Here is a 17528-nt window from a genome sequence, read left to right as displayed (position 1 = left end):
GAGAAGGTCATGTGGTCTGATGAGACAGAAATTGAGCTTTTTGGTCTAAACTCCACTCGCCGTGTTTGGAGGAAGAAGAAGGATGAGTACAACCCCAAGAACACCATCCCAACCGTGAAGCATGGAGGTGGAAACATCATTCTTTGGGGATGCTTTTCTGCAAAGGGGACAGGACGACTGCACCGTATTGAGGGGAGGATGGATGGGGCCATGTATCGCGAGATCTTGGCCAACAACCTCCTTCCCTCAGTAAGAGCATTGAAGATGGGTCGTGGCTGGGTCTTCCAGCATGACAACGACCCGAAACACACAGCCAGGGCAACTAAGGAGTGGCTCCGTAAGAAGCATCTCAAGGTCCTGGAGTGGCCTAGCCAGTCTCCAGACCTGAACCCAATAGAAAATCTTTGGAGGGAGCTGAAAGTCCGTATTGCCCAGCGACAGCCCCGAAACTTGAAGGATCTGGAGAAGGTCTGTATGGAGGAGTGGGCCAAAATCCCTGCTGCAGTGTGTGCAAACCTGGTCAAGAACTACAGGAAACGTATGATGTCTGTAATTGCAAACAAAGGTTTCTGTACCAAATATTAAGTTGTGCTTTCCTGATGTATCAAATACTTATGTCATGCAATAAAATGCAAATTAATTACTTAAAAATCATACAATGTGATTTTCTGGATTTTTGTTTTAGATTCCGTCTCTCACAGTTGAAGTGTACCTATGATAAAAATTACAGACCTCTACATGCTTTGTAAGTAGGAAAACTTGCAAAATCGGCAGTGTATCAAATACTTGTTCTCCCCACTGTACAGGTTATTTCTCTCAAGTCTATAATAATAACGATTTATTAAAACATATAAATGATACAGGAATATAGTTAACTGTGTAGGAAAATCTAGTTAACTGTGAACCTGGCCAAACAATCTTTCACTCTCTCTCACTCGCACTCGCACTCGCACACACACACACACACACACACACACACACACACACACACACACACACACACACACACACACACACACACACACACACACACACACACACACACACACACACACACACACACACACACACACACACACACACACACACACACGTCCATAGCGGCCTGTATCTTTTGGGGCAGCTCGAGGTTAGCCTGGAGGCAGATGGATGACAAAACCCTGAATCTTATAAAAACAACAAAACAATAAAACACTCTCCCACTGTTTACCCAGGGCATCACACACAACAACAACAACAACAAAACAATAAAACACTCTCCTACTGTTTACCCAGGGCATCACACACAACAACAACAACAACAAAACAATAAAACACTCTCCTACTGTTTACCCAGGGCATCACACACAACAACAACAAAACAATAAAACACTCTCCCACTGTTTCCCCAGGGCATCACACACAACAACAACAAAACAATAAAACACTCTCCTACTGTTTACCCAGGGCATCACACACAACAACAACAACAACAACAACAAAACAATAAAACACTCTCCTACTGTTTCCCCAGGGCATCACAAACAACAACAACAAAACAATAAAACACTCTCCTACTGTTTACCCAGGGCATCACACACAACAACAACAACAACAAAACAATAAAACACTCTCCTACTGTTTCCCCAGGGCATCACACACAACAACAACAAAACAATAAAACACTCTCCCACTGTTTCCCCAGGGCATCACACACAACAACAACAACAACAAAACAATAAAACACTCTCCTACTGTTTCCCCAGGGCATCACACACAACAACAACAAAACAATAAAACACTCTCCTACTGTTTCCCCAGGGCATCACAAACAACAACAACAAAACAATAAAACACTCTCCTACTGTTTACCCAGGGCATCACACACAACAACAACAAAACAATAAAACACTCTCCCACTGTTTCCCCAGGGCATCACACACAACAACAACAAAACAATAAAACACTCTCCTACTGTTTCCCCAGGGCATCACCAACAACAACAACAAAACAATAAAACACTCTCCTACTGTTTACCCAGGGCATCACACACAACAACAACAAAACAATAAAACACTCTCCCACTGTTTCCCCAGGGCATCACACACAACAACAACAAAACAATAAAACACTCTCCTACTGTTTCCCCAGGGCATCACCAACAACAACAACAAAACAATAAAACACTCTCCTACTGTTTACCCAGGGCATCACACACAACAACAACAAAACAATAAAACACTCTCCCACTGTTTCCCCAGGGCATCACACACAACAACAACAAAACAATAAAACACTCTCCCACTGTTTCCCCAGGGCATCACACACAACAACAACAAAACAATAAAACACTCTCCCACTGTTTCCCCAGGGCATCACACACAACAACAACAAAACAATAGACAAGAAGCAATAGCTCTCACAAACAATCTGCCTTATGGGGACACGGCCAAAACCTGCCTTATGGGGACACGGCCAAAACCTGCCTTATGAGGACACGGCCAATACATATCTTATGAGGACACGGCCAATACATATCTTATGGGGACACGGCCAAAGCCTGCCTTATGGGGACACGGCCAAAGCCTGCCTTATGGGGACACGGCCAAAGCCTGCCTTATGGGGACACGGCCAAAACCTGCCTTATGAGGACACGGCCAAAACATATCTTATGGGGACACGGCCAAAACATCCCATATGGGGACACGGCCAAAGCCTGCCTTATGGGGACACGGCCAAAACCTGCCTTATGAGGACACGGCCAATACATATCTTATGGGGACACGGCCAAAACATATCTTATGAGGACACGGCCAAAACCTGCCTTATGAGGACACGGCCAATACATATCTTATGGGGACACGGCCAAAACCTGCCTTATGAGGACACGGCCAATACATATCTTATGAGGACACGGCCAATACATATCTTACGGGGATACGGCCAATACATATCTTATGGGGACACGGCCAAAACATGCCTTATGAGGACACGGCCAAAACATATCTTATGAGGACACGGCCAATACATATCTTATGGGGACACGGCCAATACATATCTTATGGGGACACGGCCAAAACATGCCTTATGAGGACACGGCCAAAACATGCCTTATGAGGACACGGCCAATACATATCTTATGGGGACACGGCCAAAACATGCCTTATGAAGACACGGCCAAAACATGCCTTATGAGGACACGGCCAATACATATCTTATGGGGACACGGCCAAAACATATCTTATGAGGACACGGCCAATACATATCTTATGAGGACACGGCCAATACATATCTTATGGGGACACGGCCAAAACCTGCCTTATGAGGACACGGCCAATACATATCTTACGGGGACACGGCCAATACATATCTTATGGGGACACGGCCAAAACATGCCTTATGAGGACACGGCCAATACATATCTTACGAGGACACCGCCAAAACATATCTTATGGGGACACGGCCAATACATATCTTATGGGGACACGGCCAATACATATCTTATGGGGACACGGCCAAAACATGCCTTATGAGGACACGGCCAAAACATGCCTTATGAGGACACGGCCAATACATATCTTATGGGGACACGGCCAAAACATATCTTATGAGGACACGGCCAATACATATCTTATGAGGACACGGCCAATACATATCTTATGGGGACACGGCCAAAACATATCTTATGAGGACACGGCCAATACATATCTTATGAGGACACGGCCAATACATATCTTATGAGGACACGGCCAAAACATATCTTATGAGGACACGGCCAATACATATCTTATGAGGACACGGCCAATACATATCTTATGGGGACACGGCCAATACATATCTTATGAGGACACGGCCAAAACATATCTTATGAGGACACGGCCAATACATATCTTATGGGGACACGGCCAAAACATATCTTATGAGGACACGGCCAATACATATCTTATGGGGACACGGCCAATACATATCTTATGGGGACACGGCCAATACATATCTTATGGGGACACGGCCAATACATATCTTATGAGGACACGGCCAAAACATATCTTATGAGGACACGGCCAATACATATCTTATGAGGACACGGCCAATACATATCTTATGAGGACACGGCCAATACATATCTTATGGGGACTTGGCCAAAACATATCTTATGGGGACACGGCCAATACATATCTTATGGGGACACGGCCAAAACATATCTTATGGGGACACGGCCAATACATATCTTATGGGGACACGGCCAAAACATATCTTATGGGGACACGGCCAATACATATCTTATGGGGACACGGCCAAAACATATCTTATGGGGACACGGCCAATACATATCTTATGAGGACACGGCCAATACATATCTTATGAGGACACGGCCAATACATATCTTATGAGGACACGGCCAATACATATCTTATGGGGACACGGCCAATACATATCTTATGGGGACACGGCCAAAACATATCTTATGGGGACACGGCCAATACATATCTTATGGGGACACGGCCAATACATATCTTATGGGGACACGGCCAAACATATCTTATGAGGACACGGCCAATACATATCTTATGAGGACACGGCCAATACATATCTTATGAGGACACGGCCAAAACATATCTTATGGGGACACGGCCAAACATATCTTATGAGGACACGGCCAATACATATCTTTTGAGGACACGGCCAATACATATCTTATGAGGACACGGCCAATACATATCTTATGGGTACTCCTAGGTCTGCCTAGGTTTCTACAATTTATTATGGCATCACATTCTATGTTTCACATTATGTACGTACCATGATGTTAACCTGAACCTTCTGGGGACACGACCAGAGCCTGTTTTATTAGGACATATACTGTATTCATGATGAGGGTAGTTTCTCTACCCAACAGCAATGCACTCTTTTTTGCATTCAACCCCCAAACACATCAGTGTAAACTATCTGACAAGAGATGCCTAAAAGGGATTTCTGCAATTATAGAAAAAAAAATTCCCCCTTGCATTAAACGTTAATTCGTTTTTCTGCAAACACAACATTGCGGTGGAGGGTTATACCCTGAATACCAAATTCAGGATGTGTGGTATTTTCAACAGTTACTTAATGAAGGACTTAGGATTCCCTTGGGCACTGTGGCCTAAAAACCTCTGGCTCTCATCCAAGTTCTCAGTTGACAGTAGACTTGTTGTTATTCCTCCATCTATATCTCTCAACTGTCCTTTTCGCCATTATCACTCATTTTCTCCTGTCCCGGAGGGCTGGAGGAAGAGCCGCCTGGCTAAACCCCCAACAGCCAGCCACGCTACCCCCAAGCTTATAACTCAACTCAGTGATATGCAGCGCCATAAACACAGCAGGGACATTCGGTGAAACTAACAATTTGCACAGATCACAAAAGCTTTTCGTTTTCCATTTCTTTGAGTTGAATACAGGTGATCACTGGAGGAACCGCTGGGACATGGTGTCAAGAACAAAACTGTGAATCGTCAAGAGGAGATGAGGTAAAGGGTATAATGACAACACAAATTGTCCTAATTTAGGAAGTTACACATGTAGCAAATACAAAGGCGTACAAAGAGGCATGCCCATCTCCCATACCCAGAACAGGACTAATTCAACAACACAAACATAAAATATCTTTTTTCTTTATTTTAGCATTAGTTGCAGGTATGGCACACAAAATGGGTGATAAATCCAAAGAAATACAGTGAAAAAGAAGCCTAATTATATATAGAGCACAGAACAGAGAAGAATTATTACAAGGTGCTGGCACCATTACAAGGTGCTGGCAACATAGGCAATGTAATCGTTGCACAGCTCTCAGAAACATCCCTACAGAATCTCTTCGGTACCCTTATGTAGCAATTCAAAAGGGTACCTCTCAGTAGTCTAAAATGGTCTCCTCTCCTCTTACACCATTCTGACCTGAAATTACAACATGGTCAAATTCTCAAATATCCACCATGTCGCTTCGACTTATCCAAGGGTGTTTTTTTAGATCAGAGCAGTTGAAGGAGAGAAGACACAAGAGGAAGAAGCAACTTCAGAGTACTGAGATACACCCCAATGTCATAAACCGAGTGTGACAGGAAGTGATGCGGGTAGTAATGGTTACCACTTCCTGTGATATATTATATCATTGGGAGATAATAATATTAAAACCTGGTGAAGAATGGCACAATGTGACAAAGCCCTTCTGTTATGATGGACAATAGTGATTTCAGTGAAGTACAGTATGTGTTGAATTTGCCAAGTATAGTAGTAGGTCTGCGTCCAAGTCAGAAGAAATCAATAAACAGGTCTAAATTTGACCTTTTGACAAATATTTTGTAACAACATGAGGCATGGAAAAATGATACGGATCATTTCACAGATAACAGTGTAATATGTGTGAATGTTTCTTTTAAAAAGGGCGTAGGTAAGCTTCAAAACCTAAATCAATTCTCAATTATTATGGCACACTCATTTTTCATTTACATTCAATATGATCTGGGCATCTTTGTGAAACCAAACAGACTCTACAGCATGAACAGTACATGTAAAGGTGATAATGTGCTAGGAACTATAACATACACCTTATATGAGGATGTTATTGATGCTTTCTAACGGCTGCCTCTCATTCTGCTCGGTTTACTTTTATGTATGGTGTTTTTTTATTTTCCATGTATCTATTTCTTCTATTGCATGTATCTGTTTCTTATCACACCTATTGTACACTGCATATGCTCACACATGTACACGACCCGCTCGGACCAAACCAGGCGTATTTTTCTAGTACTTTGTCTTTGCATCACAAAAATGCTTTCTGCATCAAAAGTCACAATACCAACCAAATTACAACTCAATAACAGCCAAATTCGTTGGCTACAATTGTCTCGTAAGATTCATTCTTGATGATCTATGACTGTTAGTTTTTCACAGAATTTGCATTCGTGTCTTTGGATGGGTAACACTGTATGAATGTCAACGTAACGAGTAAAAAAATACAAGTTATTTATTATCGATGATTGTGTAATATGTTTCTCGGGGTCTATAAGCCTGACTTTGTGTGAGCAGGTCACATATAGGTGCATAAATACTGCATTTTATATGTTGAGACCTATGTTGTGCTTCCAGTTCTCCAACATAAAACATTGATCATAAACCTTTATAATAGAGCTTCTTTACATTTACAAGTTATACAATTACCAAATAGATTTAACGTCTTATGTTTCCATCATCGGCTTTTGATACTTCAGCAATGCAAGGGAGACAACAAGAAGTTAAAAAGAAGTTCAGATCATTTTCCCAACAGAAAAATATAAGAAACAAGACCAACAAGTCCTCAAAACGTTTTTGTTTTCTCTTCATAACCAACATAACCAACAATGTACGGAATTTTTCTCAAATTCTTTTAGTCTTTTTTTTTTACAATATGTTTTTAAAAACCAGCTGCTTAAAGTAATGGAGGGTCTCATGTAGATCTTCCACAGGCAATCTTCACAGTTTGTGTAAAAGCAGAGAAACATTCTCGCTAGAGTAATAAAATATCATTATTATGATCATTATTCATATTTTTCTCTCCCATTGTTTGATATAAATGGTGGAGGTGTGTGGGGCAGCGAGGCTTACAGTATTCCATCTACCGGCATCTTCTACTCCCTGTACAACACAATGTTTTTTTCAATAATACTTCTGTTCTTTTCTTTAAAAAAGTCAGTTCGGCTGGGATGGAGACTCTTTCGGAATCAGCGAGGCGATCAATCGACTGTCTTTGTCCTCATACAGTATGTGTTCTCTGACTGTCTTTCTGAGAAACTCCACAGCCCTTCCTCTCTTTGTAGTCCATCGCTTTCACCCCTCCTGTCCATTTATACTAACTCCTTTATTGAAACGGCCACAACTGCCTGGTTTGTGACATCTTGCAATAGTCCTGGGACCTAGGCCCCCCGGTCTGCCTGACTGTCCCCCAGCTTTCCCTAAAACACACACACACACACACACACACACACACACACACACACACACACACACACACACACACACACACACACACACACACACACACACACACACACACACACACACACACACACACACACACACACACACACACACACACACACAACTTCAACTGAATCCCTTTGAGCAAGCATGCCTTCCACCAGCACTTGTGGGGCAAAATAAACATGTAGAAAATAGCCCATCAGTGGAAACATCACTATCATCATCATAGGTGTGTTTGCTGTTACCATCCAGGCTCACAGTTCGGTCTGTTCTGTTGTTTGTGATCTGAAGGCACTTTGTTTCATGGCAGGAAGTGGCTTCTGTTCCTCAGCTGCAGGGTTCGACCGGCTGGTGGAGACCAGAGACACCTCTCTTCTCATCTGTCTTCCACCCTTCCTTTTTGCTCTCTATCCTCTACTCCTACCTTCCACTCCTTTCCCCTCTGCCCTCCACCTAGCCTTCAATTGTCTGTTTGTCAGACTGTCTGTCCATCTCCACCCACCTCTCTCTGACTGCTACAGACCTCCACCTCCCTATACAGGTCATCTGTCCTAACCCCAAAGCCCTTCCTCCACCTCTCTCCTACCCCACTCCACCCTCTAACCCACCCCTCTCCACCTCTATGCCCCACCCCTCTCCACCTCTATGCCCCACCCCTCTCCACCTCTATGCCCCACCCCTCTCCACCTCTATGTCCCACCCCTCTCCCCCTCTCCACCTCTATGCCCCACCCCTCTCCACCTCTATGCCCCACCCCTCTCCACCTCTATGCCACACATCTCTCCACCTCTATGCCCCACACCTCTCCACCTCTATGCCCCACCACTCTCCACCTCTATGCCCCACACCTCTCCACCTCTATGCCCCACACCTCTATGCCCCACACCTCTCCACCTCTATGCCCCACACCTCTCCACCTCTATGCCCCACACCTCTCCACCTCTATGCCCCACACCTCTCCACCTCTATGCCCCACACCTCTCCACCTCTATGCCCCACACCTCTCCACCTCTATGGCACACCCCTCTTCAACTCTCTCTCCTACTCCTCTCCATCTAACCTACAGACCCCGAGTCTGGAGCCTGCCTGGGGCCTGCCTGGGGTCTGCCTGGGGTCTGCCTGGGGCCTGCTTACTTGGCCTCATATACCCTCTGTTGGCCACTTGGACTGGTGAGGACAGTGTTGTGAAATACTTAGGCAGCTACTGGGTAAGAGGGGAGAGAGAGCTGGGATAGATAACTAAATGTTGTCCGAGTTTCTGTTTTCTACTGCACAGCATCAAGTAGAGAGAGAGAGAGAGAGAGACATGTCAAGGTGTGAAGGTCAGGGTGGCTGGGCAGAGTGAAAATTGTTCTTGATGTGTATCAGGTGCAACTCCAAAAAGATAAGACAGACAGAGAAAAGCTTCGATTCCATGTGTTTTTTTTAAGCCGGGGAAAAGTCATTTTGTTCTTCAAAAAGTCACCAATGTCTCAATTCCCACTTACCTTTCAATTAAAGTTTCCTAACTGACTGGCAAAATTGTTCTTGTGCTTTACAAATAGTTCTCCCGCTGCGCTTGTGAACACTCTCACTAAAGTCCAGGCGTCTCAACACCTGGCTGTGCTTCTCTCTCGTAACAGTGCTCACAATCCTGCGCTTGGGGAGCAATTTTCTGGAAAAGTTGTCTCTTTAAAAAAAATTGCGGAGCTTATTTTATTATGTTTTATGTGGTATTTTTTCCTTTTTTTCGTCTGTTTTAAAGATTTTCGTCCCTCTTGGTGGTCTGTGTTTGGAATCCCTCGCCGCCGCCTTCTGAATGCATGAATCTTTGGTGATTGGATGCTGAGGGTACAATAACACAGACACCAGGGCCGAGGTCGGGCCCGAGACCGGTTCGGCCCGTTTGCCTCCGCCAGATGGCGCAGGGCAGGGTCACCTATGACCCCACCGGAATGTCATCGCCAAGGTGACAGTCAGCAGCCATATATGGGCAGATGTAGACGGGGCAGCGGATCTGAGATCTAAAGGGGGCGGAGACAGAGTTAAACGTTTGTTCAATAACATTTGGCATCATCTTGACCCTGAAATCTGTTCCCTCACAAAAATATCTCCAGTAATAATATCCAGTAATTCTTAGTTAAAATGAGACATTAGAAGAACTTTCATTAAAACACATGCTGTTTCCATGGTGGCAGTCAGGATCATGTAATATTCATGGTGAGAGATGGTAAATCCATAATGCATGGAGAGAGTCTGTCCTCGACCTGGGAAACTAACTCCTTAACTACTAATGAAGTGATTAAAGTGATCTGAATGATAATGGAGCCAGATACACTGCAGACAAACATTGTCTGAAACTACTGCCAGTAGATTGGTTGCGCTTGACTGGATATTGTTTAGTTTACTTTAGTTTATTAAGATATTACTCCTGGATATTGTAACTGGAGATATTTTGTTTGACATATTTTGTTTTACATAGTAGATGTTGAAATAGTGACCAGTTATGCTCAAAATCTTATTCATAGCGACAGCTCAAAGTCTGATTGTGTAATTAATTTCTCAGTTTTGCTTTTCCAGTTAAGTAACACAGGTGTTGTGAGAACAAGTAAGTAGGAATGTATTCATTTGACAAAAAAGCAATATTACAATTTGTAGAGAGGTTCGTTACAATGGTTCACAAGTGATTCCCTTTATTCAATTCCCAGAAAAATCTATCAACACTCTTTCAATCTGTTAACTTCAAATCAAATTCAAACTAACAAGTTTATTTCCCAGGAGTTTGTGGTGTGTTTGTGTGTGAGAGAGAGTGTGTGTCCATTTAGAAGCTGACTTTAATCAGACTTCCTCTCCCTCCTGCAGTGAGCAACACAGTCCTCCTTCTCCTCCTCCTATCTTGTCAATATGGCCGCCTCGTCAATTGCAGGCCATTACCTGTCATGCTTTTCTATTTTTGCTCTCTCTCTCTCTGTTTGTTCCTCCTTGTCTGCAATTACAGTGATCCCCTCCCCGCGGACTGTCGCTCGTTCCGTCGCTCCGTTTGGTCGGGACGGCTATCATTCATGTGATTACAGCCATGTTGCTATGGCAACCCCACCCCTCTCTTTCTAGAAAGACACTATAGCTGCCGGTTAGAATTGGCCCTCCTGAGACAGAGAGAGCGAAAAAGAGAGAGCGAGAGAAAGCACCTCTGCAAGACCCCCTCCCGAAGGACCTGCACCCACACCACAGCATCACCAGCCACACCCCAACCAGCTAAGACGACCCCAAGCAAACCCTGACCACACCCTATATAGGCCCCCCCCATAAAAAAACCTATGCCTCTTCTGCAAACCCAATGCCCCTCGCCCCTCTGGCAAGGACCTCAACATGACAGCAGGACATATGCCCAGGCCGTGAGCAGAGCAACAGGCCCAACCCCCACTAATGCACCCTACCAAGCCTCATCCTGCAACCTAAGAGGTATGTATCAGATGCTCAACGTGCTCTGCTCATACCTACTGTGATGGTCTGGGCCTAAACCACATGAAAACAACACTAGACACTATGGAACAGGAAGCTTTTACTATCTCTGTAATGGCTGTCTTCGGGTGAAAGAGAGGAGGACCAAAATGCAGCGTGATGATAATCCATATTTTAATTAGGATATTTAAACGACGAACAAAAACAACAAACTGACAGAAGGAACCGAAAACGCTACAGTCCTGAACATGGGAACACAGAACAGATGAACACACGAACAGGAACAATCACCCACAAACAAACAGTGAAAACAGGCTACCTTAATATGGTTCCCAATCAGAGACAATGACAAACACCTGCCTCTGATTGAGAACCATATTAGGCCAAACAACAAACCCAACATAGAAACACAAAACATAGAATGCCCACCCAGCTCTCGTCCTGACCAACTAAACAAAGACTAAACAAAGGAAATAAGGTCAGGAACGTGACAATCTCATCCTGGAATATACATGGCCTGAGGTCATCTGCCTTTGGCCTAAAGAAATATAGACATTGTCATCCTACAAGAAACATGGTATAAAGGAGATTGGTTTCCCTCACTAGAGGGTATAAAGACTGGTTGCCCTCTAGGTTACAGAGAGCTAGTAGTCCCATCCACCAAACTACAAGGTGTAAAACAAGGAAGAGACTCAGGGGGTATGCTAATTTGTTATAGAGCAGACCTAACCCACTCTATTAAATTAGTCAAAACAGGAACATTTTACATCTGGCTAGAAATGAATAACGAAATTATCTCAACAGAGAAAAATTTCCTCATAAGTGCCACCTATATCCCCCCACTAGAATCACCTACTTTAACGATGACAGCTTCTCCATCCTAGAGGAGGAGATCAACAATTTCCAGGCACAGGGACATGTACTAGTCTGTGGCTACCTAAATGCCAGAACTGGACAAGAACCCGACACCCTCAGCACACAGGGGGACAAACACCTGCCTGGTGGTGACAGCATTCCCTCCCCCATATGCCCCCCTAGATACAACTATGACAACATAACCAACAAAAACAGGTCACAACTCCTGCAGCTCTGTCGCAAGCTGGGTATATACATAGTCAATGGTAGGCTTCGAGGGGACTCCCATGGTAGGTACACCTATAGCTCATCTCTTGACAGTAGTACTGTAGACTACTGACCTAAACCCAGATTCCCTTAGAGCGTTCACAGTCAGTCCACTGACACCCCTATCAGATCACAGCAAAATCACACTCTACTTGAACGGAGCTATGCACAATCATGAGGCATCAAAGCCAAAGGAACTGAATAATATTAACAAATGGTATAGATGGAAGGAAAATAGTGGTGTGGAAATCTACCAAAAAAACAATTAGGATACAACAAATTCAATCCCTTCTAGACAATTTCCTGGACAAAAGGTTTCACTGTAATAGTGAAGGTGTAAACTTGGCAGTAGAAAACCTAACCAGTATATTTGACCTTTCAGCTTCCCTATCAAATAAAACATGTTCAAGCAGACAACCTAAGAAAATTAACAACAATGACAAATGTTTTGATAAAAAATGCAAAAACCTAAGAAAGAAATTGAGAAACCTATTCTACCAAAAACATAGAGACCCAGAAAACCTGAGCCTACGCCTTCACTATGGTGAATCACTAAAACAAGACAGAAATACACTACGGAAAAAGAAGGAACAGCACGTCAGAAATCAGCTCAATGTAATTGAAGAATCCATAGAATCTAACCAGTTCTTAGAAAATTGGAAACAAACAACAACACGAAGAGTTATCTATCCAAAATGGAGATGTATGGATAAACCACTTCTCCAATCTTTTTGGCTCTATAACAAAGAACAACAGCAAAAACATATACAAGATCAAATACAAATCTTAGAATAAACTATTAAAGATGACCAGAACCCACTGGATTCTCCAATTACATTACAGGACAAAATACAAAACCCTCCAACCCAAAAAGGCCTGTGGGGTTGATGGTATCCTCAATGAAATGATAAAATATACAGACCACAAATTACAATTGGCCGTACTTAAACTCTTTAACATCATCCTCAGCTCTGGCATATTCTCCAATATTTGGAACCAAGGACTGATCATCCCAATCTACAAAAGTGACCCCAATAACTACCGGGGGATATGCGTCAACAGCAACCCTGTGAAAATCCTCTGCATTATCATTAACAGTAGAATCGTACATTTCCTCAGCTAAAACAATGTACTGAGCAAATGTCAAATTGGCTTTTACCAAATTACCGTATGACAGACCACGTATTCACAAACAAACCAAAATAAAGGCAAAGTCTTCTTATTCTTTGTTGATTAAAAAAAACTTTTGACTCAATTTGGCATGAGGGTCTGCTATACAAATTGATGGAAAGTGGTGTTGGGGTGAAAACAAACAACATGATAAAATCCATGTACACAAACAACAAGTGTGTAGTTAAAATTGTCAAAAAACACACACATTTCTTTCCACAGGGCTGGGGGGTGAGACAGGGATGCAGCTTAAGCCCAAACCTCTTGAACATACTGTATATATTAATGAATTGGCGAGGGCACGAGAACAGTTTGCAGCACCCGTTCTCATCCTACTAGAATCTGAAGTCAAATGTTTACTGTTTGCTGATGATCTGGTGCTTCTGTCACCAACCAAGTAGGGCCTACAGCAGCACCTAGATATTCTGCACAGATTCTGTCAGACCTGCGCCCTGAGAGTAAATCTCAGTAAGACAAAAATAATGGTGTTCCAAAAAAGGTCCAGTTGCCAGGACCACGAATACAAATTCCATCTAGACACTGTTGCCCTAGAGCATACAAAAAACTATACATAGCTTGGCCTAAACATCATTGCCACAGGTAACTTCCACAAAGCTGTGAACAATCTGAGAGACAAGGCAAGAAGTGTCTACTATGCCATCAAAAGGAACATGAAATTCAACATTAAATTAGGATCTGGCTAAAAATAATTGAATCAGTTATAGAACCCATTGCCCTTTATGGTTGTGAGGTCTGGGGTCCACTCACCAACCAAGAATTCACAAAATGGGAGAAACACCAAATTGAGACTTCGCATGTAGAATTCCGCAAAAATGTCCTCTGTGTACAACGTAAAAGACCAAATAATGTATGCAGAGCAGAATTATGCCGATACCCTCTAATGATCAAAATCCAGAAAAGAGCCGTTCAATTCTACAACCACCTAGGAAGAGATTCCCAGACCTTCCATAACAAAGCCATCACCTACAGAGAGGTGAACATGGAGAAGAGAAAGCTGGTCCTGGGGCTCTGTTCACAAACACAAACAGACCCCACAGAGCCCCAGGACAGCAACACAATTAAACCCAACCAATTCATGATAAAACAAAAAGATAATTACTTGACACATTGGAAAGAATTTACAAAAACTGAGCAAACTAGAATTCTATTTGGCCCAGAACAGAGAGTACATTGTGGCAGAATACCTGACCACTGTGACTGACCCAAAATTAAGGAAATCTTTGACTATGTACAGACTCAGTGAAATACCACAGTGTGCAATCACAGCAGAAGATTTGTGATCTGTTGCCACAAGAAAAGGGCAACCAGTGAAGAACAAACACCATTGTAAATACAATCTATATTTATGATGACTTATTTTCCCTTTTGTACTGTTTGCACATCATTACAACATTACAACACTGTGCAAAGACATAATACTCTTTTGGAACTTTTGTGAGTGTAATGTTTACTGTTAGTTTTTATTGTTTATTTCACTTTTGTTTATTATCTATTTCACTTGCTTTAACAATGTAAACATATGTTCCCATGCCAATAAAGCCTCTTAAAATGAATTGAGAGACAGAACAGATCTACAACCAGCTTACTATGTCTTCCCCAAAACCTTAACTGACTTGAGAACTGACCTTAGATAAGCATCTGAAATCAAATCAAAGTGTATTGGTCGAATACACAGTTTTGCTAATGTTATCACAGGTGCAGCAAAAAGTAACTCGAGGCACACTTGTAAGATGATCTTACCCTCTCCCAAAGCCTTATCTTATCCATCAGGGTGTTAAACATACAACCATCTTTAGATGAGCAACTAGGGATAAACTCCTCTTATGTTTCTGTACTCACTAACGGCCGGTAGATCTCTACACTCTCCCTCCTCCAGGGTGATGTCATCAATTGCGATATCCCCCTCAATACCAGGACCTCGGATACCCTCCAGCGCCACCTGAGGTGGGAGAAAAAGAGAGATATGGAGAGAGATCGCTGTTATAGACATAGACTTTAAGTTGGGATTCTTCCCCTGACTGACTCTCAAATCATCCAATCACACAAGGTTTTACTCACCTGGAAAGAGGCGGTTGGGTGGATGCTAATTTTGGCCTGTTTCCAGTGGTCGCCTTGGTTACCGCTCAGTGACCAGGTGGGCCCCTCTGTCGCTGCCTGACCCTTCTGTCTCAGGAGCGCGTTCAGGGTCCCTACAGATAAGAGAGAGACCACACGGTCACACACAGTCAAACTCAGCCAGAGACGGTGACATGCGGTCAGGCTCAGAGCCGCCTCAAGTGTTGCCAATAATCATCTCCATAATGTGATATTGCAGAAAGCTTTTCAGGGTCCCTGCAGAGGAAAGATACCACACGGTTAGATATGGCCAGACACGGTCATAGAGGTTCAGAAAGTCAAATGCTTAAGGGCTTTGAGTGATTCCATATCACAGTATGAATCAGGATATGTATTTTTCAACAAAGGCTTAGGCCAGGGGTTCCCAAACTATTTTGGCCTGCGACCCCATTTTGATATCAATTTTTTTTATGTGACCCCACCATGTAAAGAAAGTTATGTAATCAACAGCCAATGTTTACTTTTTAATTTGGGCTATGACAGACTATTACAAATCAGTCTGACAGTACTTTTGACAGAATTTAAATCTGAAGACCGTATGGTTTGAAGTGACTGAAATGCATCAGAAAGGTATTGGGTTCAGAAGATCACCAGGCAATAATGTTGTATGATCTTCTGTGTCGAAAATAATTTAATTTCCCCCCCATGTGATTTAGTGCTTGGTCTTGTCCACTCGGTTCTAATGGCTTGTGGGCATAGTAGAGGGAAACAGTACTTATGTACAGTTGAAGTCGGAAGTTTACATACACTTAGGTTAGAGTCATAAAAATTCGTTTTTCAACCACTCCACAAAATTCTTGTTAACAAACTATAGTTTTGGCAAGTCGGTTAGGACCTCTACTTTGTGCATGACACAAGACATTTTTCCAACAATTGTTAACAGACAGATTATTTCACAAATAACTCACTGTATCACAATTCCAGTGGGTCAGAAGTTTACATACACTAAGTTGACTGTACCTTTAAACATCTTGGAAAATTCCAGAAAATGATGTCATGGCTTTAGAAGCTTCTGATAGGCTAATTGATTGACATCATTTGAGTTAATTGGGGGTGTACCTGTGGATGTATTTCAAGGCCTACCTTTTAAACTCAGTTCCTCTTTGCTTGACATCATGGGAAAATCTAAAGAAATCAGCCAAGATCTCAGAAAAAACATTGTAGACCTCCACAAGTCTGGTTCATCCTTGGGAGCAATTTCCAAATGCCTGAAGGTACCACGTTCATCTGTACAAACAATAGTACGCAAGTATAAACAACATGGGACCACGCAGTCGTCATACCGCTCAGGAAGAAGACGCGTTCTGTCTCATAGAGATGAACATACTTTGATGCAAAAAGGGCAAATCAATCCCAGAACAACAGCAAAGGACCTTGTGAAGATACTGGAGGAAACAGGTTCAAAAGTATCTACAGTGGGGAGAACAAGTATTTGATACACTGACAATTTTGCAGGTTTTCCTACTTACAAAGCATGTAGAGGTCTGTAATTTTTATCATAGGTACACTTCAACTGTGAGAGAAGGAATCTAAAACAAAAATCCAGAAAATCACATTGTATGATTTTTAATTAATTAATTTGCATTTTATTGCATGACATAAGTATTTGATACATCAGAAAAGCAGAACTGAATATTTGGTACAGAAACCTTAGTTTGCAATTACAGAGATCATACGTTTCCTGTAGTTCT

At 42.7% G+C, this 17528-nt stretch overlaps 1 protein-coding gene across 1 annotated transcript in view; it reads right to left on the bottom strand.

Annotated features, from left to right (window-relative positions):
• Positions 1-8914: 8914 nt before the first annotated feature.
• Positions 8915-17528, bottom strand: part of LOC139582667 (MAM domain-containing glycosylphosphatidylinositol anchor protein 2-like) — a 407757-nt gene continuing 399143 nt past the window's right edge. Inside the window, exons 16-18 of the mRNA XM_071412871.1 lie at positions 15781-15911; positions 15562-15661; positions 8915-9971 (exon numbers count right to left, since the gene is read on the bottom strand). Of these exons, the coding sequence (XP_071268972.1) occupies positions 9883-9971; positions 15562-15661; positions 15781-15911 (320 nt within the window). The 3' untranslated portion in view covers positions 8915-9882. The remainder of the gene's footprint in view (positions 9972-15561; positions 15662-15780; positions 15912-17528) is intronic.

The sequence above is a fragment of the Salvelinus alpinus genome, chromosome 8 (genome assembly GCF_045679555.1).
Source record: "Salvelinus alpinus chromosome 8, SLU_Salpinus.1, whole genome shotgun sequence".
NCBI classification, from domain to species: Eukaryota; Metazoa; Chordata; class Actinopteri; order Salmoniformes; family Salmonidae; genus Salvelinus; species Salvelinus alpinus.
This window is presented reverse-complemented; position numbering and strand designations above follow the sequence as displayed.